The sequence below is a fragment of the Drosophila biarmipes genome, chromosome 2L (genome assembly GCF_025231255.1).
Source record: "Drosophila biarmipes strain raj3 chromosome 2L, RU_DBia_V1.1, whole genome shotgun sequence".
In the NCBI taxonomy this organism is placed as follows: domain Eukaryota; kingdom Metazoa; phylum Arthropoda; class Insecta; order Diptera; family Drosophilidae; genus Drosophila; species Drosophila biarmipes.
This window is the reverse complement of record NC_066612.1, coordinates 13,952,181-13,980,113: the sequence shown is the minus strand read 5'-3', so window position 1 is coordinate 13,980,113 and position 27,933 is coordinate 13,952,181. Positions and strand designations below refer to the sequence as shown.

General features: G+C 44.4%; 2 protein-coding genes across 6 annotated transcripts in view; one reads left to right on the top strand and one right to left on the bottom strand.

Annotated features, from left to right (window-relative positions):
• Positions 1–1,363: 1,363 nt before the first annotated feature.
• On the top strand, positions 1,364–2,986 carry LOC108034256 (la protein homolog). The gene is made up of 2 exons (XM_017109112.3): positions 1,364–2,439; positions 2,503–2,986. The coding sequence occupies exons 1-2, from the start codon at positions 1,465–1,467 to the stop codon at positions 2,695–2,697; spliced, it is 1,170 nt and encodes a 389-aa protein (XP_016964601.1). The 5' UTR covers positions 1,364–1,464; the 3' UTR covers positions 2,698–2,986.
• A 365-nt stretch (positions 2,987–3,351) lies between these two features.
• Positions 3,352–27,933, bottom strand: part of LOC108033813 (protein spire) — a 40,083-nt gene continuing 15,501 nt past the window's right edge. The window contains exons 3-17 of one of the 5 annotated variants that reach the window (XM_017108434.3): positions 18,823–18,940; positions 17,831–17,940; positions 16,279–16,396; positions 16,138–16,220; positions 13,327–13,457; positions 12,747–12,858; positions 12,308–12,440; positions 8,134–8,207; positions 7,853–8,069; positions 6,540–6,626; positions 6,134–6,279; positions 5,279–5,617; positions 5,014–5,217; positions 4,636–4,946; positions 3,352–4,579 (exon numbers count right to left, since the gene is read on the bottom strand). In XM_017108434.3, coding sequence (XP_016963923.1) covers positions 4,360–4,579; positions 4,636–4,946; positions 5,014–5,217; positions 5,279–5,617; positions 6,134–6,279; positions 6,540–6,626; positions 7,853–8,069; positions 8,134–8,207; positions 12,308–12,440; positions 12,747–12,858; positions 13,327–13,457; positions 16,138–16,220; positions 16,279–16,396; positions 17,831–17,940; positions 18,823–18,940 — 2,403 coding nt within the window. In that variant the 3' untranslated portion in view covers positions 3,352–4,359. Of the gene's footprint in view, positions 4,580–4,635; positions 4,947–5,013; positions 5,218–5,278; positions 5,618–6,133; positions 6,280–6,539; positions 6,627–6,826; positions 7,154–7,852; positions 8,070–8,133; positions 8,208–9,553; positions 10,182–12,307; positions 12,441–12,746; positions 12,859–13,326; positions 13,458–16,137; positions 16,221–16,278; positions 16,397–17,830; positions 17,941–18,822; positions 18,941–27,933 lie in introns of those variants that run through there. The other 4 variants (XM_017108435.3, XM_017108436.3, XM_017108438.3 and 1 more) reach the window with 4 other exon arrangements.

Sequence of the window (27,933 nt, the reverse complement as noted above, 5' to 3'; positions counted from 1 at the left end):
ATATACCCCAAAATTTTTAAAAGAAAATATAAATTTGAAAGTTAATGGGACATAAAAGCAATAGTATTCCCCACCTCCTAATTTACCTCTCAATTTCTTTGTTTGGATTTTTTGGGGGCGTGTCGGGTCTATTAAGTGCAGCTCGCTTTCGTTTGTCTCACTTTGTTTGAGCTCCTTTCTTTGTGCCGCTGTCGCACAGTTAAACGGAGCTAATTAGCCAAACACTTGTAATGCTAACCCCATCGTTTCAGCCCTTTGCGAGGGACCCCTCCCGCCGAAAGGACTTGCTGAAATGCCCGGACACGTTGCTTACCTCTGTTTAAATGGGTTTAGGGGTTATTTTTAAATAACCCCTCATTGTACACACACATACGTATGTCCTTCCGCTGCCGACATTATTATCACATCATTTGCATGCGCTTAGTGGGGGCGGCGATGGAGGCAAATAAGTGGGACTTTGTGCAGCTCAGGCGAACGTAATTCGATGCCAACTTTGACGATGACAATCTCATTAACATGACATCGAAATCAGAGCGCGTCGGGTTATGTTGTCGTATAATCGGGAATAAAATCCGAGAGACAGTGCGATGATAGATGCTCGTTTTATGCTCGACTCCTGTCTGAACAAAAGTCGATCCCAATCGAATTGCCATTGCCATTTAACTCTAGATGGAACTGATTGAATTTGTTTTCTGCAGCAGACTTCTTTCTAGGTAGCCTTTTTCTACATGCGTTTCTACATCTTACATTAAGCTGTGTAGAGTTTTTCAGAGGTTCATAACTTCGCTAAGGCCAAAAAGCTTTTACAGTGTGTGCAAAAAGGAATCTCATAAAGTCATAAGAAAACATGGAAGGCAATAATTTAAATGTTTTATATGTTGGTGTACTGTACACGCATAAAATATACTTCAATCGGCCAGCTATTTTTCAGATGGGTTTTAAATTTATTTATGGTTCCAATCTTATTATTTTAGTGTTTCTAAACTATACCAGTGATAACGAATTTAAGAGAACCAAAATAATATTTTCTTGAAACTGGAAGTTCCCTCTATTCTTTCTCTTCAAATGCAATTTTTTTATTTTTTGGCCAACATTAAAAAATAATCATTTCAACTTATTTAAGTTAGTTAGTTAGGTTTCTTCTTTCTTGTTGTTAATTTTAAGACTATAATTTGGGGTCTATTTTACTCATAAAACCCAATCTTTTCTTATAAATAAATTAGCCTTATTTAATAAATGTTAAATATAAATAAAAACAAATAAAAATAAAAAGGAAAGTGTGATATGGTGTCAAGATATCTTCACCGCATTTCGGGTCGATGTGCACCGCCAGTCACGCTTTTCGGCGTGCGCATCTCCATCGGCAGTGTTGGGAAAGACCGCAACTTCGCTTCCACCACCGCACACGTGTTTTAGTCACCGCACGTTTAATTTTCATTTCTGCGCGAAATACTCACAGCTAAGATGGCCGCAGTCGCAGAAACCCCCAGTGTGGAAGTCCAGGAGGAGGAGGCGAAGCCCGCAGAGGTGCCGGTGGCCGAGGCGAAGAACGGCGCCGCCAAGGAGGAGCCGGCTCCGGCCGCCGAGAAGTCCGCTGGCGACTTCTCCAAACAGGAGCGCGCCATAATCCGCCAAGTGGAGTACTACTTCGGCGACGCCAATCTCAACAGGGACAAGTTCCTGCGCGAGCAGATCGCCAAGAACGAGGACGGCTGGGTGCCCCTGTCCGTGCTCATCACCTTCAAGCGACTGGCCTCCCTGTCCACGGATCTGGGCGAAATCGTGGCTGCCCTGAACAAATCCGAGGAGGGCCTCGTCGAGGTCAGCGAGGACAAACTCAGCCTGCGTCGCCATCCGGAGCGCCCCATTCCCGAGCACAACGAGGAGCGGCGCAAGGAGATCCAGGAGCGCACCGCCTACGCCAAGGGCTTCCCCCTGGACTCTCAGATGAGCGAGCTGCTCGACTTTGCCGCCAACTACGACAAAGTGGTCAACCTGACCATGCGCAAGCACTACGACAAGCCCACCAAGTCGTACAAGTTCAAGGGCAGCATCTTCCTCACCTTCGAGACCAAGGAGCAGGCTGCCGCCTTCCTTGCGCTGGAGAAGCTCGCCTACAAGGAGCGCGAGCTGCTGCGCAAGTGGCAGGTCGACTATCTCAAGGAGAAGCAGGAGGAGTACGCCCAAAAGAACGAGAAGCGCAAGAACAAGAAGGAGGCCAAGCCGGAGCCGGCCTTCGAGCTGCCCAAGAACGCCATTGTGGTCTTTGAGGGGGCTCCGGAGACCTCCAGCCGCGAGGAGATCCGCGAGGCGTTCGAGAAGATCAAGGACTTCGAGGTGGCCTACATTGAGTTCGCCAAGGGCGAAACCAAGGGATCGGTGCGACTGACCGAGGCCGATGCGGCGGAGAAGTACATTGCCAAGGTGGAGGAGGGCAAGGTGAGAATCCATACTAATAGTACTTGTAAAATCAATAACTAAACCGCGTCTTACGATCCACAGCTCAAGTTCAACGATGAGGTCTCTCTGACGCTGCGCAAGGCCACCGAGGAGGAGGAGAAGGAGTTCATCGACAAGGCCATCGAGTTCATGAAGAAGCGCCGGGACTTCACCCGCAACAAGGGCAAGCGCTTCAACCGCAAGCGCCACGGCGGAAACGACCACAAACACGGCCACAAGAAGTCGCGTGGGGACTAACTCAAGCGTCCATCTTCCGCCACCCGAGTCTGTTGATGGCAGTAGACCAAGCTTAACTGTTACTCGGTAGATCTAGTTGACCTAGCATTAAGCTCTTACTTATAAACCATATGCTTTCTTGTAGTTTGCGATACTAATCGTTAGAGATATGGATATTCTCCAAAAAATATGTATAGTCTGTTTACATAGATAACGAGGTGAACTCTAATTTATTTTACGTAGAAGACTACGAATCCATTTGTTTTCTAAATCAGAAAGTTCAAATAAAGACCAGATTGTAAATCCCGAATTAGAAATGCATATTTTTATTGCTGTTTTTTGTATTTTAGATCGCTTTGGGTGTTTCTGAAAATAGTCGTAAGAGATTTTGAAGGCGCCGATTATTGCATCGCCTGACTTCTGCCAGAGAACCAAAGAAATACCCAGCTCTAGCGCAAGGAACCTGATTTCCACAAATGTTTATACTGTTAAATCCCGAATTAAAAATGTGTATATTATTAGTTTTTTTATTGCTGTTTTGTGTATTTTCGATCTCTTTGTGTGTTCGTGTGAATGTTAAATTACTGCAAACTAATTTAACTTAAAAGCATAAAATGTAATATTACAAGTACTTAAATGCATTTACAATTACGGAAAAAGAATCAAAAATAGCAGTTACAATTAGGTAGTTTAATGATTTCGTTATGGGTTCGCTTTGCATCATCAGCTTTTACAATTAAATAGAGGTCGCTTACAAAATAGACGCACTTAGGGGAGCATTAAAACTAAAGAATTAACTAAGTAGTTTGGCTTGCATTGCAACGCCGACTAAAATTAAATTAGCTATCAAGTGGTTCTTGCGTTATACATTGACGTTGTAGTTAATGGGGGAACGAAACGAAAACTTCACAAGGTAAACAAAGATCTGCGCAAGCACAAAGATTCACAACATTCTTGTTTAAGTATCTTCAACATTAAACAACCGAAATTCCTTCTCCGAACTGGGAATTGTATAGCGAATATGGATGTATGTATTCCGTACGATACTTTGCTCATGCTAAATCGAGAGCAGGAGCCGGGTTTACAACTAAGATCGAATATATGTGCACTTGATATACGCGGATACAAGAGTTACGATTATTCATATGTACTTAGTCAACATTTACGCATAAATTAAACAGTTATAAACAACGGGATCGTACTGCGATAATATAATGTGTAGCGACGTGGGTTATCTCCTCTATAAATAGTATGTGGTGGGGTGCGCTCAAGCGGATCTCTCTGTAGCCGGCAGAAAATGTACAAAGCTTCAGCCAGGAATTCTCGGTATTCTCCATTGCTTATTCACTAGACTAACACGATTTACAAACGGGGCTCCTTGGGGCCCTATCCTTTAAGTGTACAACAGTCGATCTAATCCACGTATTCGTAAATAGCTAATTATTGAAGTGCGTTCCGAAGGCCCTAAAACAGTCACGGTGAGAATGAAAATTCAAAACAGTTCTGGAAACGTGGTCAGTTATCAAATAGCGTCCGTTGTCGGCTGTCCGTCGGTGAGTCAATCCAGGTCATTGGGTCAATATTGGTAAGTATAGCGATATAGAGCCAAGTCAGTCGTTAGAACTCCATGGCGACCATCCTACGGTCTTCAAACGCACTGCCTAGTGATCCATCCGATCCCGCCTACTTCCAGACGGGCGTCAGATCCAGGGTGAGATTCTGAATGGTGCGGTTCCGGGCGGAGCTGCGCTTCTGCTTCACGGAGCTTGTGATCTCGTTGACCAGGCCCTGGCAGTCGTTGCACACGGTCACCTGCTCGCCCCGCAGGTTCTCCTTCTGCTCCTGCGTCTGGGCCAGGTGGCTGCCCGAGGAGAACAAGTTGAAGCCCCTCGAGAAGCGGGATCTGAAGTGGAAAGGGAATTAGTACAGGGTCAAGACCATGCAGATGCCAAAACCCACTTCCTCTCCAGCGTGCTGTTGTTGGAGAGCGGTCGATATGCTGGGCTGTGCACGGGCAGACTCCGCGGTCCCTCCATGCTCCTCGACATGGCGTTGTTGTAGTGCTGCTTCTGCTGCTGATGAACGCCCGAGGGTCGCATGGCCGCGGAGTAGGAGGCCGACATGGTCGCCTGGTCGTGCAGTGCCTCCACAGCCTGCCCAGTGGCGGCCGAGGAAGAGTGTGCTCCGGGGCCCACGCTAATGCCCGGCGTGCTCATGTTTGATCTTTGGTGCTTGGGTGATGACGGGGCACTGCCCACAGTGCTGCGAGTCTGAGGATGAGGAAACAAAGAGGTCAATATTGTGATGGTTAGGATCAAGGACAGAGGAAGAGCTCACCTTTCGATCTGACTCGGAGCGCAGGAGACGCTCGATCAGCGACTTGGGGAACTGGTCATCCATGATGTTCCCCGTCGAGGACGAGTGCGCCTGCTGGGCGTGATGGGAGGGTGACGGGGTGCTCGAGCTGGCCGGACTGGACAGCAGCGATGGCGAGATCAGCACGAGGGGCACGTTGCGGAAGTGCTCCGAGGGAATGCGCATCTGCGGGGCACACAATACATATACATCTCCACAGTAAATAACCCATAATCCTAGAACCCACCTTGGTGTAGCACTTGGCGCAGACGGTGCGCTGGCACAGCTTGCACTGGATGCCCCAGGGGCCGAAGAACGAGAAGCGCGTCCGCAGGCACAGGAAGCAGACGCGCCGCTTTTCAACATCCTCCTTGACGCGCACGTCCATCGGCAGGCCCTCCAGCTCCGCCTTGGTCATGACGGAACGGATGTGAACGATCTCCGCCAGCGTGACGGAGAGGCGATCGTCCCCCCGTTCCATCCAGGTCTGCTTGTCCATGAAGGACTTGTTCCATGGCCCAAGCGAGGATGTTGAACTGGCCTCGTCTGGGGGATGGGCCTGGTTCGCAGGACTTCTCTTGGGCGTCTGCGAAGGATAATTGAAAATCAGTTTTGAATATTGTGTATAATACTTAGAAGAACTGAACCCCTTTTTTTTAAGTCTAAGTTTTAAGTTGACTAAAGTTATGTCTTTATATATTAAAAGGGGATAATAAAAATAACACTATTAGAACTCATAAGAACTTCAATGCACCGAAGTTTGCGAAGGTTTATTCCAAATAAAAAATCACTGAACCCTTTTTATAGGCAAAATTAAGTTTTTAAATTGACTTTAAAAAAATAACTACGATTTTATTTCATAGTAATTGAGGTAAACCAATATTAGCACTCATCAGAACTCAGTTGAACTATATCTTTCTGTGCCATCTGTCTATTATGTATTATGGTTTCACCAAGGATTTTTCCCTTTCACGGGGACAATAAAAAGGACGAGCATATTGAGGAGTAAATGACAGCCCCGTCGCATCAAAGATGTGAGTGGTTGATTGCAAAAGTTATCCCGAGGATAGTACAATTTTCAGGCCGGGGCGCAAGGACTCACCTCCTTGTTGACGTCGTCCGATTGACGCGACTCGGGCCGCGTGGGCGGCATGGAGTGCGTCTCGTCCAGGTTGCTCTGGCAGCCCACGATGGTGTGGCGGCGCAGGGAAGCCCTCCTCGACTCGCACTGAGTGGCCAGGTCGTAGGCTGTCGGTGGAAGAGAAGAGAGACAGTCAGTCAGGGTCAAAAGGGCGGATGGCTATTTCCATATGCGACAGTGAAGGTGGAGGTGTGGAAAATGTTAAATGTCAGATGTGTACTTCAAAAGCAAGCTGGGTATACATGTGTGTGAGGGTTATATGCTCTTATGACCGACATCTAGATGCAATTTCGAGATCCAATATGAGGGACAATCATGCAAAATGGCAATGCATCACATTTCTTGGTTTGTCTTGGCAAATATTTACATTCCAGGGCCGTGTCGTAGAACCTGTGGTACTCGTCCTCCGTGAAGGATGGCTCCTCGGGAGGCGCCGCCTGTCTGGCTGGGTCCACTGATCGGGTTTTGGGTTCATTTCAGGCAGCAGTTCATTTTGTTCGTTTATTTTTTTAATATTACATTTTTGTAAGCGTAATTTGTTTGGCAAAAGTGAAAACACATTATTTTTATACGAATAATGGCAACCAAAGAATCGAGTTAGTACCAAAGGAAAAGCTACTACTGGTGTACCATAAAAAATAATACTAAGGCGAATTACAGTTGTCTTTCTTTTATTGCTAAATCTACTTAGTTGTGTTCGCTTTTACAAAATATTTCGAGATTATTCGTTGTATATTTGTGTTGCTCATTGTGTGTGCTTGAGTGCCTCCTTAACCGATTGCCAATTTTTAATAGTGTTTTGTTATTTCTGCCCACGCCAAAATTAATTTGAATTTGGCTTTCGTTTCTTTTCTTGGTGCGGTTTTTTGTTAACTATTCTTTCACTCAATTTTGTTAGGGCTTTGCTTGCGTCATACAAAATCATAAAAATTAATAAATCGTTGTAAGTTAGCATTAAGGTCACAGAAAACGATCAAATACCTTGGCAAAATTAAATTGCGTTTGTTTTGGTTTTTTGTGGAAGGAAAGGAAAGTAAGAAATAAAAATAATATAAATTAAAATAATAAAAACATAAACCATACTACAGGCAGCCAGTTGCCTTACCACAGGAGGACTAATGCCGTGAAAAACATTAAGAATTTCATTTCATTTGTCCGGTGGCTTTTCAACTTTCTGCCTGTAATGCAAAACCGAATTTATGCATATAAAGAAAGACTTAGGGCCATGGCCTGGCCATGGCTTTTGGGCTAGAGCACAAAGTAAACAGGTTTTTAATAAGTCATATATGTATCATAAAAGTTAGCGTTAAGTAAACGTTGGCGAGGCAATGATTAATTAGCGGACGAGTTATTTAATTAACAGTTTGGGGAAAGCGGTACAAAATATTTCCGAAGTGGAAGATATCATTTAAGATTATTTTGGGCTCACTTAAAATGTCAAAGTTAATTTTAAAACTGTTTTATATTTTTTTTTTTTTTAAATCAATATATTAGAATTACTAAACCGAAACCATAAACCAGCAAAAACATGCTAGATCTGCGATCTTATCTAGTTACAATAATATCCAATCGCCCTTGTACTTTGTGCCCCGGTGCCGTGTGCTCCCAAAGCGCCCGAGTGCGTTATAGATAGACGTACACAAGTACATTGCACAATCCCTGCCAGAATCGGATACTCACTTGTGCGTCGGGGCCGCATCAGCGTCGCCGTCTCCCGGCAATCTTGTCGTGCCTGGCTGGGCACCATGTAGCCACCGAAGGGGTACGGCGGCATCTTGGGCTGCGAGCAGCGGTGCATCTCGGCCAGGTGCGGATGCTGCTGGTGCTGCTGCTGGTGGGTGGCCGCTGTGGAGTGGGAGCTGCTGATGCTGGACTCGTCGTAGAAGAGATCCTCGTCCTGGGGAAGACAAGAGAGTAAATACGATTTCCTTGGGGCTGGGGCTGAGTGCCACGAAACGCACCTGGAACTTGGAGAAATCCACTTTGATGAGCCTCTGTCTCGATCGTGACAGCGTGGAGTTTGCACTTGGAAGCACTGCAAGAAAGACAGATCGGAGCAACAATAAGTCCTCGATTTCTCAGGCGAAAGTGGTGGGAAAAAGCGCTTGATTGGATTATCTAATGAATATCATTGGGCAATGGAGTCGGCATCTCTGGGTAGGTCGTAATGAAACTGGATTTTCCAGCCCTTTCTGCCCGCTCATTGCGCAATTAGAGGTGACATGTCGGGGTTCTCGCTTCCACCGAAGTCAAAAGTCGTCATTGTTTTTCTTTACTTCTTAGTTGGCCACTCCGTGGAAGCCGTTAGGCCCAACGCACTTAATGGTTCTACTTGTGAAACCCACTCGGCTTGTGCAACGCCTGGGAACTCGCATCTGCAGCGGCAGAGTTCGCTTCGCCCCTGTGCAGCTCAAAGATAGTTTATGGGTTTACGGGCTCTGTAATGACTGCTACGTGATCCGGCTGGCTACTGACCATTGACTACCGACCACCCGGGGCTAGACATTAACCACCAACTTAAACCTTATGCCCGGGGCAAACACGAGTGGTTCAATTGATCTACTTTGCTGAGGTATTTTAAGTGAAAAACTTATACTAATTAGGAAGTCAAAATACGGCGTATAATCCTAAGGGATAGACATGTTTGTATTTTCAAAGGGCTTCATTTAAATCTAAATAAATGCCAATCAAAAATTATTTAAGAGAAATTGTTTTACCATTTAATATATATATTTTTCATTGAACACATCTTTCCAACTGGTATATTACTTTTAAATAATTTTCATTTTAAATTTCTTAAATATTTTCTTTAAAAACATATAGTTTGCTTAATTTTTACGTTGTTACTACAAGGTTATTTTCAACATCTATACATATTGTAGATACCTTTACTTATTCTTCCTAATAAATAAAGGTTTGACCTCGCACTTTAGAAAAACCTTTTCCATATGTTTTTTCCCAACCAAATAGCCACCTCTTTATTTGGTTGGACGTTTGTTCCACGGCTGCGACTTAAAGTCGAAGTAAACAAACAAAACAAGCCTGGCCAACAAAGAGTATTCAGCCTTCGGCACACGAGCAACTCTTTCTTGGGCTTTATTTCTTCATGCCTCTAATGACTGGAGCTTAAAATCGAAGTCATAATACGAGGGCAATTACCGGAGCACTGCAGTTGCCTCCGAGTGGCTCCTTGAACACAAAACACTGCCTTGGGGAAGTCTACGAGAGCCAGCTCCCAACTCCCAACTCCCCACAGCCCCCACCCACCGTGCACTTTGGGGCAGACCTCAAAAATCGAAACCAGGTCAAAGCGGAGCACATTCAACAATGGGAAAACGCTTTTGTGTACTTTTCGAGGGGTCTGGAGATGCTGGCGACTACCTTTTGATGACTTGATGGCCTGTCGGGGCTTGGGTGTCGGCGGATTAGTGGAGGACGATGCTCTCGGCGCCGCCCGAGGCGTTGGCTGCGGCTGGTCCAGATCCTGGCCGGGATGGGAGCTCGCCTTCGGATTGGCAGTGGGAGGGCCAGCGGCCTGGCTGGACTCGCCATCGGAGCCGCAGTACAGTGAGGCATCGCTGCCAATGTCCACCAGGTCCGACTCCCGCGGCATGTGGTGCGACCGGAAGACGGAGGCCGCCGTGGAGCGTTTCGCTGGCCGGGCGTCCATGGGTTAGGCCTGGCACATTTCCTTTCCCTGGGCTTTTCACTTTTCGGTTTTCTCGCACGGTTGCATGGAGGCTATCGATCCGAGTCCGGAAAAAAGGGAAGCCACCCCCCGGAGTCACACTTTTCTCTCTTTTCGGAGAGGGTTGATAAGGCTTGGTCGGGCTTTGCCCGGCTGCCCCATTAAGTGCGTCCAGACTTCGAGTCCGCTGACTTGATGGCACAGGTACTTTGTTTATTCTACTACAATGGCCATCGCTTTCGTTTTTCAATTTCACTTGGCCCACAGAGGAATAACAGCGAGCTGAAGAGCCGACGACGACGACGGACGAGGCGTCTCCAGTGAAGCTCAACACGGAACTGAGAAATGTGGCAGCTGTCAACTCGAGTTTCCCCACTTTTCGGCTCAATCTGCGCATGCGCCGCTCGCGCAGAGAGCGTTAATGTTTTGTTTTGACATTTAACAGTCGAGAAGTTGTTTAGCCGTCGTCGCTGTTGTTGCGTGGGTGATTTATACGTCACCGTTTGGGGTGGTGACGTAGGCAGGAGGCGGCAAGGACACAACCGCGGCACATGTGATGAGTAAGCGCGTGAAGGTCCCCGAGGATATGGCAATTAAAGTTTTAAGTGTGAAGAAAGTACAGAAAGTCGAGGGCTCTTCGGGGGTCAAAACTAACATAAGTATTTAAACACCCTATTATTAAGTAATTTGTATACCTTTCAATTTGTCTTGGGCAAAGGTATCTATTCCATTAAGATCCTATAAGTATGCTTCGAAATTCCCAACAAGTTTGTACGTTCGCCTTTAGGTTAGGCTACATAAATTATACGTTCATATGTAAAATGTAAGGTAAATTTGAACCAGAATGAACACTATAATCGTCGGACTCGACTATTAGATACCCGGCACTCCACCTATGATGGAGATTAGCTAGAAAGCTTCGATTCGTTTATTTACCTATAACTTGTTACTGGATGGTGCGATTTAAAAATTTCTTGGTGTGAATATAGATTTAGACAATCAAAACCAAACCTAACAAAAAATGTGGGCGCTAGCAGGTCTCAAAATGGATACCAAATCCCAACTTTCTACCTTTTGTAGTTGTCGAGATCTGAGCGTTTATAAGGACGGGTAAGACAGAAGGGTAAATAAAACCTAACAAAAGTACTTAACTGAAAAGTATTACAAGAATACAATTTCTCATCTTTTAGAAATACAACTTCGAAATATTTTCTACTTTAATATTTTCACTCCCATTTTTCATTGCATCTAAATCTTACAATTTAGCTAACTCAATAAGACTTTAAATAGTTGTATTATAATCAACCAGCACTTGCAATATTGCAAACAACCCAAACACAGAGAGGGAAAACAAGATTCCCAGCCGAAAAGAAAACCCAAAAAGCCAAATAGCCAACAATAGCCAACTTCGTCGGAGGTGAGGTTGTCGTGCTTGGTTTTTCTTGGATTTTCTTGGCTCAAATGTGGTTGGTATTGTTTCTGTTGTTGCCGTTGTCGTTGTTGTCGTCGCGTTGTCGCTATCTTTGTGTGTCACAATTTTGCACGCTTCCTCCAACAGAGCGGATTGGGGATTTCAATTTACGATTCGGGATGGGGATTGCACGGAAAACCAAAAGTATTATGGTTTACCATACCTTACAAATTAAAATATTGGAGTATCAAAAAAAGAATCTAAGTTGTACATAAGCAATGCCAACATCTTTCGTCAGTTTGTGGTGTACTTAATATTTTTTATGTTTAATATTCTTTAATTCTTCGATTTTTTTCCAGTGTTGGGATTGGAAAATGTGGCCGTTTTTGATCTATGTTGGCATGCGCGCTGCGCCCGGCAAACACACACAAACAACAAACAGCAAACGGCAAACAAACAAACATGGCAGAGAAAGAGGAGGACGGACGGACGGACGGACGGACGGACTGACGGACGGACAATGGGCTCCCCCAGCGACAAGTGCAGTGAAAAGTCTTGCGAGTAACTAGTTTTCCCCAGCACTTCGCCCGACCTCCTCCTCCCGGCCTCCTCGGCGGCAGGAGACATCGGCTGTCTATATAGGCACACACATGTGCGACAACGATTTATGGGCGGCTGGCGTTCAAAATTTGGAATCGACGATGACAACACAACGAACCCAGAGACCAGGACACGAGCGCTGGACGCCCGCAAAAGATTAGAGGCGGCATCTATTTTTGGCAGGCACTGAGTTTCCCCTTGACAATGGGCTTGGCCTGGCTCTTCGAAGGATGGGTCAGTGAGAGTGGCGCCCATTGGATTATTAGTTAGATGGAATGGGTTTATGATATTTGAAAGTTTTTTGTTTAGAGATAACCGCACTTAAGGACCATGAAAATCATGAGCATTGTGAAATCGAATGCTTTAAAAATTACCAGTTCTTTTAAAGTTCTCTATGTCTAGGATCGTGCGCATAAATTAAGTATTGTTCACTTACTCCTTTGCCTCAGGGTCGGCGCCTCCGGCGGTGTGATCTGCTTTAGCTCCTTGCCCTTCCGAATGGACTCCATCAGCTGCTCCCGCGGAGAAGGCTCACAGATGCGCGGCGGCCCCAGTTGGCGCTCGCTGGCCTGGTGGATCCGAGAAGTACAGATACAGAAACGTATAGTAAACTAATAATTTTTATTCGAAAGGCGAACAACAATTGGATTTTTCTTTGGGTACAAAAAAGGTCAAGTGATCAGGACAAATGAAATGGAATCGGCGGGAAGGAAAGCCACCGGATCAATATTTCACACTCTGCAAGCGGCAAATGGGGATTTTGGTGATGGGGGACTGCAGTTGGAATTGAGGGCGCCTTTGCGACTGGCGGTGCGCATGGATTTGGAATTTGTTGTGGCAGTTGGATTGGAATTGGGATCGGGGGCTTTACACACCTTCTTCAGCGGCGGCCGTGACCTGATGAACTCCAAGATCATGGCGTGGGCATCTTTCTTGACGCGCGGCGGAATATCGCCGTTCACCATCACCTTGCGCAATTGATACTTTCTGTGGGGAGAAATTTTTCGATTAGATGGGGTTTCTGATTGGCCATTGTATTCGTTTACAAATGCGGTTTGGTTGCCATGAAAAATGAGAAGTTTTAAAACAGCCATAAAATGTTTAGGTCAGGAATATATTTGGAAATTTGTACTTAACGACATGCATCATTAATGACAGGAAAAATAAAAAGCAATACATTTAAGCAAGGAAACAATCAAAATAATTAGAAAGAAATCATTGTTGGCAGCGTGGTGCCTATTAAAATCGCATATAACTATTGTTACCATAATAATCATTAAGTAAAGCAAACAAAATAAATGGGAACTCGACTTTTAACCATAATAAAAGCGTTATGGTAGTAATGACAACCATTAAAATCTTAGTTATTTATTGGCAACTTTCTTGCAGTTTTTTCCGTGGAGCTTGCTCGACTTTTATTGGATAACACAATGAGGCCATCGAATAGATACTCACTTGGCTCTGATGTCGCCCATGAGTATTTCGTAGGGCGTCAGCTCGTACTCGATGGGTGTGCGCTCGTGGTTGCTCTTCTTCAGGCGCACTCCCCGCCGCAGTTCGTCGATCACCTGCACCCAGAAGCGTGCCTGTGGATTCGGAGAGGTGTGGTTAATCAATAGAGAGCAGATCGATAGCTGGCACGGATCGGGGGAGATGGGGTGCACAAACAACAAACAAAACAGAGAACATGCAGGGGGAACCATGGACCTACTTGCAGTGCCCTCCACAGCTGCAGCTCGTGCTGGAGGCAGGAAGAAGGAAAGAAACACAGGGTGAGTGAGGCGCATTTCATTTTTGCAACTATTTTCATTTAATTAGCCAATAATTTAGACTCCCGCTGCGCGGGGCCAATCCGTCGGCATGACAAGTTAACTGTGCGTATGAGTAATGTGTGTTGAATGCTGCGCGACGGCAGGAAGAGTATTTAGCACACAAAGGGGCTTAATATGTAACAGTGATCCGCAATTTCACTTTCCATTCGCCGCCGTCTTCCTGTTCGCCGCCAATCGGTGGCCATGCATTTTGAGACACCTCATTAAACATGCAAAACGGCCGAGGAAGGTGGGCTGCACACATGCACACATCTTGGGTCCGATTTCAGCAGAGGGCATCAATGGCGGCACATGTTTTGACACCATGTTGCACATGTATGTAAAAGATGCCGCGCCACGCTTCAATTACGCCAGCAACAGCGGCATTAGGCACAGCAGCAACATCAGCAGCAGCAGCAGCAACACCATTATCAGCAGCAGCTTCCGCGAGCGCCGCGATGTATCTGCTGCCTTTGAGATACTTTCGCCATGTGCGTACAGCATTGGTATCGTCTGGATACAGAAATTAGCATAGCAAACCATCATCATCAAAGGCAGCTGAGCGAAACGCAGACTTGATGTCTGCCAAAAAAGAAAGATTTCCTCGGAAAACCTTTTTTACCCGCCAAAAAAACACGTCCAAAAGCATTAAGAAAATGTACAAGCAAAACGAAGACAGAACCAAGCCAAAACCAAATTTCCGCAATTCCAGCATAATAGTAGCAGAGCAAAAACAATGTAAACTCAGTCAAAAAGCGTTTTAACAATCAGTTTGCTGTGTGACATTCTGAAGGCTGTTGTCTTCCCAGAAAACACGATGAAACGCTGACTAAAGACACACTTCTTTCGCTTTGGCAGCAGTGAAGAGGCAGAAGAAGCTCAAGAAAAACGCTCCCTATAAACAATAGACCAAACAAAGGCGGGCAAGTCTTATCGAAGAACTAGCAAATGATAAGACGGCATTTAATCAACCCTCTACAATGGCCTGAAATTACGTTTCGCAATGCCAACAAAAAGCCAAGGCACCAAACAAACACTCCACTCGTTACCAGGTCTTCATTGCACACATGATATGTGGTATATGTCTGGCCAATTAATTGGCCAATTCCATGGCTGCACCCTCTTTTTAATCCCCAGTCTTTCGGCACATGCAAATTCACGGGTGTAAGGCGAAAAATATTTATGGTCTATTTCATTATCTGATTTCGTTGGTACCGCACTCCAGTATAAGCAAATATTATGGCATAATGATGTGTCGTCTATCGTCTATTCCACACGCAAAGGTTTCTTATTTTTGCCTTCTTTTTCCTCAGACATGCATAGATTGGCAGTGAGGCGAGGGAAAGCCAAGCCCAGCTATTTGTGTATTAACCAAACAGTGGATCTACTTTTTAGGGATCTTAAATACTTCCATTCCCATAAATTCAATAGCCTACTTTTATTATTTTTACGATTAGTGTGTAAACTTCATTTAATAACATTTTATGAGAGTCTTTTGACTGTCGAAACCGATTTAGCAGTTCATATAAATACAAACATTCGCGAAATTGCGGTTAACGATTCAAGCCTTAAATTAGCAACTGAAATAATATTGAACATGTGCATTTTAATCAAATTTTCAATTGACAGATCATGTTGCTAATTAAAAGCTGTTTGCTATTGCTATACAACCCGTGATATTTAAATCGGTTCTGTGAGGCATGCAAATGAGTCTGAAAGAGCCCCATAAAAATGTATTTTCCGTCTTATCAACTTTTTTGGGGCAAACTCCGCCAACTGTTCTTTGACAGTTTCAGGTTTCCATCTGATTGAAAGTATCAAACACACCTCGAACGGTGAAGCCAACTATAGTATAACTTTTCACGCCACAAAAAAGCAGTCAAGAAAAAATAGAAACAAAAACAAGAGCGAATTTCGGTTTGCGTGTCTGGCCAATTTGCGTGTGTGTCTCAATGAGTTTCGGAGGTTGGATGACGGCGATATGGCGGCCCGATGTGATGATGGCCAACTCCTGTGACGGCCTCGACATATTCGCCAAAGGTCGCACCGAGCGCCAAAAATATATAGATGATATATGCGCCCATTAAAATGGCTCGCGAAAAACACACAAGTATGCGGAGCGGCGTTGAACTCATTAGGATGATGGCCAAAATGGAGGCGACCACCGCGGGCCAATTATTGAAATTAAAAGTGAATTCCATTTGGCAATGCATGAAATAGTTCACTTTTTATTCCAACCCAGAGCGGAAAGCCCCGCCGCAAAATGCTCGTGATCTCTGCGATAATGATTATGATGATGATGGCTTATGGCATGTGATTTTTTGGCTCGAAGAGGTGCGCCAAACAAATCGTGAGTCGCCGTCGCCATAGCCACTGTGGGCCATTAGTGTAGCACCATTACATAACTAGTAGGTATCTGGGGACTCGGTGGACGGGGACTCTCGGAGAATCTTACCCAGTCGTTGAAGCCCAGCTTCGCCAGTTCTTGCTGCGTGGTGGTCGACGATTCCGAGGCCTTGATCAGCTTCTCGGCACCTGCTGTTGGAGGTGATCAATTAGTTAACAGTCCGCCCAGTGGGCCTGGTGGAGTACTTACCATTGTTCAGGACCTGCTGCAGAAAGACTCGGAGCTCTATGGTCTCGGTCACGAGGGCTCGGCAAACAGCCTTGTAGTGGTTCTCGGGCAGGGTGGTTTTTATGTGATTTCTGCAGGTCTGCAAGGGGGTTTCGGGTTATTAACTATATACATTTAATGAGGTATTCATTTGATAAACAAACCAATGCAAGAACCCAAATGCTTGTGAGAAATACCCTATTTACCCCAGCGGTTTCTGCGGTCACCGAGGAATACCTCCTGCCGAAATTCTGGGAATAACCCGAAGATTACCCACATTCATAAATTCTGCGTACCGAGAGCTAATTACGTCTCACGCCTTTGGCAATTTCCTTTCACTTCTTATTACGATAATCATATCTCGTATATAGACCGACTCAATTTATTCCGCCAGGCCAAATCTTATCTAACCGTACAGACACAGACGTTGAAAAATGCAAATCTATCTATATTAGTTGCAGATACTTTTCCACTTTACGTTGGTGTGCTAGAAAAGTCAGGCAGGTGGAAAAACGAAGACCGAGCAGGGGTCCACCGCTGCTCACTGTTGCCTGACAGCAATGTGTCAATTCTATAAAGTGGCTCATTAGAGAAGAACCACCCAGCCCCGCCCCGTTGGGTGGCACTCAAACAGAACCGAAGACCCTGGCTCAATCAGCGACGGTGCGAGGTTTATGTTTATCACACGCCCCACTGCCAAATCGGGGATCCTCCGGTGGATCGAATGGGCTGGCAGATGAGGCGGCCGGTGCATGGGCTGCCGGAAAACGCGGAAAAATTCCCGATGCGCAATCAAGTGCAGCGGCGAGGCGGTCTCAGATTCAGACTTCTGATTTACAGATCTGCGGCTGATTTCCTACGATTACGAAAGCGTTTGGTTTTATGGTTATTTCGGTTATTTAATATCGGTGCAATCGAGCCGCTATTGAAATTGTTTTCCAGTCAACCGGGCATCGTAATCCAAGTATCTGACTCTGACTAGAACCCGGACTGAATCTGGCTTGTTTGCGGTTAGCCGCGATACAGATACGCGCACAACAAGTATCTGCCAGATGCTCCGATTTCTGCACAGAGGGAAAATGTTTATTAAGACTTGGGACGATGATACATTATCAAAAAGCCAATATCAATTGCTTCTAAATAAATTATCTAACTTTTCGAAATATTAAAAGGAATAAACTCAAAGGAACACTGTGTGTTTTAGTTAATTAGGGCCTGAGGCTAAGCCTATTTTCTCTTGGTGTACGCTCGCTTTGGCTAACTGTAACGTGAGCCAAACAAGTTTTCCCACCGATAAATATCGATGCATTGCCTCTGTATATACTTATATATGTCAAAAGCGCTGGCAAATGGAGCGTACTGGAGCGTGGTCAAAAGGTCAGATCTTGGCGCACCCCCGAAAAAATAGAGAAAAACTCTGACTCACACTTCGCTCGGGGTTCGAGTTTGCATTGGTTTGTTTTGAGTTTTTGGCACATCATGACACGACTCGATTGCAAATGCCAGATACGATCGACTCGAATTGGAAACCCACCTCGATTATGTGCTCTAGTTCTTTGGTATCGTTGCGCTCCTCCTCGGAGTCGTCGTCCCAGCGCTTGTCGCCCTCGTCGATGCCCTCGTCAATGCAATCGTCGTCTGCCTCTGCAATGAATTAAATCAGCCTTTAAAAATACGGATTTCATGTTCATTACAATTGCAGTTTTTCGTTCAATTTATCAAAAACTTTACGTGATTCATTGCACGCGGTATTACTTGACCTTCGTCTTGTTTTCGCTTGTGGTTGGCCGATAAAAGGGGGCTTCCGCTCAAAAAGTCCCCAATGAAGAGAAGCTGAGAAGCTAAGCTTCGGGTTGGGGACTTTACTCAGAGCTTCTAATCTAGAATTTACTTAACTAAAACTAGTACAAAGATGTTTCACCATTTGAGGAATATAATTCACAGTAATTATACACGTTTATCTAATAATATTTGTTTCTACTTTTTAACATTTCTTTAAGTGACTGATACTTAAATATAATAACTAAACTGACTTATACTTAAATATAATAATTACTTATACATAAAAATCTCTGTAGAGATATTTAATCATAAAATTGAAGATTTTAGATGCCCTGATCTCAGATCATTGCAAGGTATGAAAAGTTAAGGAAGTGGTTAATTCTCCTTTTAAAAACTATGACCCATTCCTAAATAATTTTTGTGATCATAGCATAACAAAAAAAAATTTTTAAATTCACCATTTGCCGTCATAATGTCGAATAGATTTTAAATTGAAGAAAATAACGAAAAGCTTTTTCTTCGTATTTACAAATATTTGTAGCTGGTTTTCAATATTAGTTTAAGTTACGAATATTCAAATAAAAATAGATTAAATATACAAAAATGTTATAAATCGCTATGATATATTTAATCATTAAGATAGATAAAGATGATCCTAATTCCAACAATTTAATAAGTAAATCCCTTTCTTCAATAATTGTGGAACCCAAACGTATTATAATAAAGTTAATTTTCAGAACCTACCATCCGCCGTCATAAAGTTGAAGAGGTTCTCCAGCTCCTGCGACATTTGGCACTCCTCGTCCTCTGGCAGATTGTAGTCCAATGCAGTGTAGACGATCTCCGCTAGTTCGCTGATAATCTGCAATAAAATTAAACACGAAGACATTAAACATCAAATATAATAATTACTAGGCGATGCAAAAATGGCATGGAATGCCGACAGCAAAGTGCGATTGAAGCGGGGCCAAGGGTTAAGGCCGACGAGCCATAAAAATGTGCAGCGTGTAATGCAGTTAACCCCCTGAAGCCCTGAAATCGGCGAGACGGGATTTCATATGCCTCGCTCGGGCAGCAGTTCATTAAACTGACACTCTAATTGGAGTTTGAAGTTGACGGGGCTTCGCAGGAAAGCGAAAAGCATACAGATGTATATACACCTATATAGTTATTTGTAATTGGTGTTTGGGAAGTTGTGGAGTTCAGGTGCAACAGCGAGCAGCGACAACTTCAAACAACCAAGTGCAGTGTCAGCTGCTGTTTCACTTTCACTTTGGCGTTGGCGAAAACACTTGCCGAAAAAGCTACAAAAGGTGTTAAGGCATCCCAGCCGAAGAAGCCAAGTCGTTAAATAATAATTCGGTTGCGTTATTTTTAGCCCAGCCACTGAACCCGTCTGCAGCCCCATCTCAATCTGTATCTCAATCTCGATCCGCATCCGAGCCCGCCTTCGAGCGTGGGTGCCGCCCACACACTTTGTGCACATTATGGCACATTTTCTCCACACGTTCACATGGATTTGTTTTTATCGTGGAAACTAAATGATAAAACATTGTGACAGCTGTGCAGTGGCTGCAGTGGCTGCAGTGCCGAGTGGCATTTCCACCGGGGGCTCTGCACCACTGAAGAGGTTGACAACAAATGTCAGTTAAATGCTTCAGCGTTTTTCCCTCGCCCCTCCGGGGAGTTGGCCCTTACATCATTTGCCGAAGAACTGCAGCTGCAATGGTTGTTGCACTGCTGCAGCGACAGATTGCAGTTGCAGTTGCAGGCGCTGAAGGTTGAGAGACATAATTAATGGGAAAACTATGGAAGAGGTGGAAGTCAAGTGTGCCCAAGTGGGAGATGGTAGTACACTGAATGGCAGCCAGGGGGAAGCGGTTGAGAAGTGAGCAAAACAAGGCCAAAGCTTACAAAGTTGGAGCTGCGATTGAATTAAGCTATATATTTTAATCACCTAGAAGTATAAAATGTAATATCATAAGCACATAGTATTAAGCGCCTTTTACTCCGTCGTAATATAAGGGGTAAAAAATCTGTTTCTTTTCTAAGAACGTAAATGGTTCAGCCAAATACTTGCCTTAGTAAGATGCTTTTTATATCTAAATGCATGAGTAAGGCAAGGTTTCTGATGATGCATTAACAAAAATGTTATTTCCCTTCGTCACAATCCAAAATAGCTTTAGATTAATGTAAAAAACCACTCGAACTTCTGTATCTCACAGGTTAAAGTGCAGTGACATCATCATTTGAAGTAGCTTAAATGAAATAGATGCTGGCATAACTAGACTAAAAAGGGCTCTTCTCCTAATCACCATACACCGCAATTAAGCATAATTACAGCCTATATAGGTGAATATCAGGCGACTTTTAAGCAGGAACCCCTTCATCGTCTTGTGAATTTTCCCATGCAATTAGCAGAGAGAACAGAACTGGGAACCCAGGGGAACTGCGACTATCTTTCGATTCGGAATGTGCATTGCGGATGGTGAACCCAAGTGAAGTGAGGCAGAGTGCAATATGCCAAAGGCGAACTGCCTTCGTGGCTATTGCTTTGTTCCCCCACTTTGCATACATCCAGTCCAAATAAATGAGACTGTCTTTGTTGAGGGTGCGCCTGTTCCCAATCCGCCAATTCTCACCGAAAACGAAAAAAAAATAAAGAAACTACTCCCCGAACTCGGGCTAATATCAAAGTTGAAACCACGGACATGCAATGCGGCAATTATAAGGCAGTTGCCACAGCTCCAATTCGGTTTTTGGCCAACAAAGGGTCCCCAAGCTCCTCCCACGGCTGCCAATCTAGTCAGTTTAACCTTTCGCCTGACCTCCATGTTCGAGGAATTACTGTACTGGCTGTGGGTTCTCATCGGCTACTGTCCTGCCCCTTTTTGGGGCAGTTCTGACATTGCTTTATAAACAAGAGCTGCTGAGTCAGGCGACACTAATCGAGGGAGGGGAGGTTGGGTTGTCTGGCGAGGTGTGAATATTTGAATGCACTTTGGGCAGCCGCTGCAATTGCCGAGTGTCCACTCAGGTGCAAAGTACTCGCAAAAAAAAGGCCAATCCACAAAGTGTCCGAGTGTAAAGCTGGAAGCTCATAGGAGTCCCATGAGAATAGAAAATAAACATCGAAGCATACATAAAAATAATAGATACCTAAAAAAAATAAAATTATGTAAAATCTTAAAAAATCTCGCAATGCTTTCATCACATTTTAATGCATTTCTGTTTCTACAACTTTTCGAAACTTCCTAGTTTACGACCGCTTTTCTCAGGGGAATGAAACTCAGGCCCCCGAGTCGCGAATTGCAGTTTGTTATATTTATGTGCAGACCTCTCGCGATCCTCCATTATGACTACCCATTGTCTCCTAAGCATCTGGGGGAATCATAAACTCCTTGTCTGGCCATCTGCCCTCCACTCCTTTACTTGCGATCTGCAGTCTCCAGTCTGCGGTCTCCTACTGTTTTCTGTGCTCTACCCACTTGACTTGACCATTTCCTAGAGGCAGGCTTTTGCTTTGGCTTTTTCTGTCGCTATCAGGATTCACATTTTATGCAATTGTTTCCGTAGAAAGAATGCCGTGTATAAATACGTATACATATAGATATATACATTTATATAGGCAAACGACAATCGGCAGCCGGCCTACAAGTAGCTCTCGACTTGGCCACTTCTACCGGCTATCTGCCCGGTCGTGATCAATGTTGGCAGCAGCAGCAGCAGCAGCAGCAGCAGCAGCAACAGCACAACAGCAACATCGCAGCACCGCAGCAACAGGGGCAAAAAATGCGACGCCAATGTAAAGCAGCATAAAACGGTCGGAACGCTTTTTTCTAGGGAGGATTGGGGGGCTGGACAACGTTGACAAGGCGACGCTGGCGACAACGATTAAAATCTCTGGGGAACAGCTCACAGGAAAGAAACAAATAAATAAAAAACAGCAACGAGACAATGAGAACTGGAAATATTTTTGTAAATTACAATGCAATTCTGCGCCGCACACAAAAGGTTCGCTTTTTGCTTCTCGTTCTCCTATTTTTGTGTGCCCAGTCCGGTCAACTGTTTCGGGCCCATTAAGCACTTTACATTCGATGTGGCGAGATCAAAGTGGCTGAAATTTATGGCCGCAGATACTGAGATACACGGGACCAAGCCACCTCCAGCGCGCAGACCTGGCCCACAGGCCAGTGGGCTGAAGGAAACTAAAACCACACTGGCCGGCTGGGAGCAGGTTATACAATTTTAGATTTTCCAGTTTCTGCGGCCGGGCACCCGAGATGGATGACAGGGGCGACAGGTGGCCAGGAGGGGGATCGTTTGTGATAAGGAGATGGCAGGGGAGGCCAATGAGTATGCATGTTTGACCCAAATTCAAGACAAGACTCGAACAACCAAGAGAGAATTATGAATATGAGCGGTACACAAGGGGAAATTTGGAGTTCTACTAATAAAAAAAAGGTATAAACTATGAATTTAAAAAATTGCTTATATGACAAATGACAACTTTAGGTAAAAAAAAGAAATGTAATGTATGAATTAATAAAATATTTTCCTGAAAAAAGCCAACTTTTAGTAAAAAATGTTATGAAGGATGGTTTCTAAAAAATGGAACACGTTTTTATCTAAAAATACTAACTTAATAGTATTTAAAGCATACATATATTTTGATATATTTTTCAATAAATAATATTCCTGTCCTAACCACCTAAATTCACAGGTTTTTGCTCCCGCCTGCCAATAATATATTTTAATAACGAATATTTTTTAAAACTTAACTCAAATTTAAGCGCTTTAAATTGAGTCAGCATATTTTTCAGTGCACCACACATGCTGCATGTCATCTAATAATTGCGTTCTCAGCCTATCAGGTGAGGTGTCGTCCCGCACTTAAAAAATAGGGGAAAGTGAATGGCAATGAGAATCTGAGTCTGAATGTGAATGCGAGTGTGAGTATAAGCGCAGACTTAAGTGCGAATGAGTGCGGCTCGGAATTTGCAACTGTCTTGAAATAATATTTGCACATTTCGCCAAGACCGCCTGCAATTAGACGTCGACATGATTATCAGCCAGGTGATTCGCCGCCCCCCACCATTTCCCTTTCGCCGCCCCCTTTTCGAGGTGCAGGTTGCCTTGCTGCCCAGGTGAGTCTGCTTTCGTCGTTTTCTTGTCTTTTGTTGCCAGCGACTCGCTTGCCTCGGAAACTTTTGTTTGTTTCGACATAGACGTGCGAACTGGGTTAGTTTTCTATATATATAATTGTATACATATCTATGTACAAGATATAACTATGCTGGTGCTACAATTATTGTTTATGTTCATGTAGAAAACGGCAATTCACACGATTCGCGACGGCCGAAATTGTGAATAATAATAATTTCCCATTATTCTCTTTCTTTGTTGATACCATAAATACACTACAAGTATATACGACTGCTTTTGGTCTGAACAAGCTGAGGAAAGAGGCCAATATGCGATCTGTTGAGAGCTGATAAGACAATTACGAAGTTGAGAATGTGGGGCACTGGGAGCGATACCAGGAAAGCCCCGAGCGCTACTGATTTGTTATGAATCATTAAAGGCAAAAAAGCGAGCATAGAATGCATATTTGTTTGGAGTAACTTGATATTAAAATATTTCATTTCTATTCTATATCCATAGTTTTTCAATGTTAATTTTCCTCAGTGGACAATCGTAGAGCTTAAAGTCATTACCGGCTCGCCTTCGTGCTCTCATGGATCCATGGGAACCCATTTCGCCAATTCCCAGTTCACCCAACCCATCCATCAATATCAAATGCTTCAGTCAAAACGCTTAATGCAGTTCCGGTAGGTTCTCGAGCCGCAAGATCGCACCAGGCCACCTAGAAAAGCCTTCCCGAGCACACGAACTCAGACTCACAAGCACTCTTCTAAAGACAGGCTTAGAAGGAGAGATCGCAGATTGCGATCAAAGCCCTACAGCCATCAATGAGCAGCCCCGGCCAGCAGATCGGCCATCAGTATCGAGAGCCCCGGCTCAAGATCCAGGCGTCGCAACAGACCGACAGATCGCGCATCGATAGCAATCGATGAACAAGTTTTGGGATACTGGGGAGCGGGGTGGAGCATAATCCCTAAGAGCATTATAACGGAACGCGAAACAAAACGCTAATTGTACACGCCCCTAGAACATGACTCAAATCAAGGAAATGGCCCAGGGGCCTTAGCCCACAAAACGCTGTGTATCGATATTCGGGCCTCTCGCGATCCGGAGGGGGTGGCCAGCGCTCTGGTACCGATGGCGACGATGAGATAGCACAAAACGCTGGCGTTTAATTGGGTAATTGGCTCAAGTACCGTACGTATTACCACCGGCGGACCAAACAGAAATTGAAATACGCGCACATGACGGCGGAGCTCCACTGAACTGCCGCGAAATCAAAAGACCGCGAACACGTCTAGAAAATATATGGTCAAAATCGGTCATAAAACCGGAGCTAACATCTTTGTAATGGAACTTCCTTGTGTGACATATAAATAGGGCTTCTTAATCAAATCGCAGATTTGAGTTCGTTACAAACATTTATTTTTTCAATAACTAAAACACATACTATAGATGCAAAAAAAACATGTAAGTAAGATAGTATACAGATACTTTCATTATTTGGTTGTAGTTTATGAGATTTTTGCTTTAAAAAGAGATCTAAGTTACTAACATACATGATCAAATGAATTTGATCCCCCAGTTTATTTTTCCCCGTGCAGCTGCCACCACAACCTCTACACCCCTTATGCCACAAGATCGCGAGTGTGCCCATGAATCGAGCCTGGCCAAGAGGAGTCGGGCCTGGCAAATAGAATAGAATGGCTGGTGCCGGGACCAACTCTCCACTCGTGACTGGCAACCAGTTGCCAGCGGTTCCCATGACGGGCTCCAAACTGGACGCCAGCAGCAGCTCCTTCTCTATGTGCAGGCAGGTCCCAAAAAAAATTAGAAATATATACTGGCTGCACGTACATATCCGTGTATATATGTAGGAAAAGTAACTGTTACTCTCCCAGGTGAGCCAGCAACTTGTTTGGCGTCTTCTTTCTATTTGGCACAAAACACAGCCAAAGTTGGCGAACTCCGGGTACTCAGTATTAGTTTTGGAAACTAAATTACAGATCTATAAATCATATTATGATTCCTGTGTTAGAACATATAAGGAAACCCCATGTGTTATCTTCCAGAATATTATACAAATTCGGATCAGTCTTAGTATTGCTTAAAAAAAGGAACAAACATGTATCTTTATTTTAATTTCTAATTCTCCTAGGCCCCCCATTCTCAGTCCCCGAAAAACTCAAAGGGGTATCAGAAAAGACTGGTTCGCTTTTGGAGTGTTGTTCGGGGGTCTTGGAGTGGCAGAGCAATTGAACAAGTGAGTGTCTGGCATTGGTGTGTATCTGTGGCCCGGGACCTCGGCTGCAGCTCGTCTTTGGAGGCTGCTGGGCCGGCCCATTAAAGTGATGTTTTAATGAGTCCTTTATCACGTCCGTGTGCCACGAACTGGCAGGCCCAGAAATGGGTTTCAATGGGTTGGGCTTTCGTCCGGCGAGAGCCACGAATTATGGCTTCACTCCCACAGAGAAATCCCGAGTGCTAGTCGTTTGCATTTATTCTAATTTCGAGTGTGGCCGCTCTCGAGACCCTCCTTGTGGATTTTGGGTTCTTGAAACATTCATTGTTTGCCTAACGGTCATTGGGGAGGGGGAGGGTCAAGGAGTAGGGGCAGGTGATGGGCGGTCTACGGCGGCAGGCGTCAAATATTGACATGCATTCAATTCAAATGGTCAATGTTTGTTTAGGCGCCCAAAGGTTTGAAGTTCGAAGAAGATGCACTTATGAAAACGTTTTCAGATCAAATGTACAAAAGATTTTACAAAATTCTATTTTATTAAATAATTATGGTAAACATCATTTTTTTTCTATGGCTCTTTTGCTTTAATATTATTTATATTATAAATTGACTGAACTTATCAATTTAATCTGACAGCAAGCAAATATTTTTAACCAAAAATAGGTGAAAGTGAACAAATTTTAAGAAATTACTGAGTGGCTTTTCCTCGGAATTAAATAAAAGTAATGCCTTATTCCGCTCAGTGTGTCTGTGCTATAGGCATGGGTAACAGCACGGCGATGCATGCAATTACAGACGCTCGTGAATACAATTGCTCCAGAGAATCAGCCCCAAAGACAATCCCGTAGCTCCGCTACGAGCCATGAAGCTTGCCTCTTGGCTGCCTCTCAAAACGTTCCCCCACATAGACACCATATCCCATATACCATACCCAACTCCACTCCCTTTCCAGCCATCCTCTTCATCCGCAGGCCAGAGAACGTTTAGTTGATCGACACTTTTATGTTGACGTCGTGCGCGCGTTGTCATCGTCATCAACATGGTCATCATCCCCAATCCATACGATCCCCGCACCCGTTCCCTGGGCAGTTCTGGTGCTGTGCCTGCTATCCATTGATTGATTCCCTAGAACAATGGGCCAAGGAGCTATGCGTCTGCGAACAGCCAAAAGGCGTCGAGTGGCACAGTGGGGCAAAGTCATGGGATACATTTTTTAAAATTTTCAGCAATTTTTCAGAGAAGTTCTAAAATTTTATACATTTTTCAGTCTTAAAAGTGTACAACAAAAAAACAAAAATTAAAAAGGGAAAAAAGTATTTAAATTCAGGGTTCACGTTTATATTTTAAGTAGTTTAAGCATGTTTGATAACTGTTACTCTTAGACTGAAAGAGTACACTAAATTCGTCGGAAAGTATGAAACAGGTTGAAGGAAGCGTTTCCGACCCCATAAAATATGTATACTTTTGATCAGGATCACTTGCCGAGACCATCTAGCCATGTACGACTGTCCGTCCGTTTGTCTGTCCGTATGAACGCTGACATCTTAGAAACTATAGAAGCTTAAATTTAGGGATTTCTTTTTTTTAAGATTCTTTTATAGCCGATGCCATGGCTGGCTTTAATACATATAAGTCGAATTTAGGTATATTTTTCAGGTCCGGTTTGTAACCAGTCTCGAACCACTGTGCCATGTCTCGCCTATTATAAATGCGTAGCTTTAGCAGCGATCCGATCCAGAGTCGTAGTTAAAGCCGGAGTCAGAGAACCAGAGCCAAAACCAGAGAACCAGACGAAGCATAAAACAAACGGCGAGGCACTCAACCAAGTCGCCATCCAGAGCAGGCGACTCATTGTTTTTGGAGCTGGCCAACGGCAGCAGCAGCAACCAAAGTTGCAAGTGGAAGTGGCAGCAACTGTTGCTTGTTGCTGGTGTTGCTAGTTGCTGTATCCGTTGCTGTTGTTGCTGCTACTGGAGCATAAGGTACGAGTGTACCGGGACGAACTGAACCCATAAAAGTACGGGCGGGCCAGTTAAATGGAACAGGTAGGCCAGCTGTTCACGCTCTGAAAAAGCGATGACTTATTTCGCTTACTTTTTCAGCGATACACAAAACCAAAAAAAAAGAGTTTGGGACTCGAAAGAAGGAAACCCGAGAGCCCTATTTCATGCAAAATATTTACTGCAAACAATTGTGCACGCTTTTGGCAGTTAATATTTGCCCGGAGTACTCACAAAGCCTTGATCGCAGACCGCAGTTTGCGTTGGTAATGGCTCATCGCTGTGACTTCACTGCGGAAATATTTATCCCTCTTGCTGGCCAGGCTGCCTCATTTTCTGGCCAATTGCAAATGAATTTAAAGTCCGCCGCGAATTACATTACACCCATGGCCTACGGTGTGTCACCCGATATCGTTGAAAATTTAGGCCACGGCTTCTGCCATTCGTGTAGTTATCTATTTTGGAGAT

Coding starts and splice junctions, on each gene's coding strand:
- LOC108034256 (XM_017109112.3), top strand. CDS start 1,465: ATGGCCGCAGTCGCAGAAACCCCCAGTGTGGAAGTCCAGGAGGAGGAG. Junction 2,440..2,502: donor CCAAGGTGGAGGAGGGCAAG/GTGAGAATCCAT, acceptor TACGATCCACAG/CTCAAGTTCAACGATGAGGT.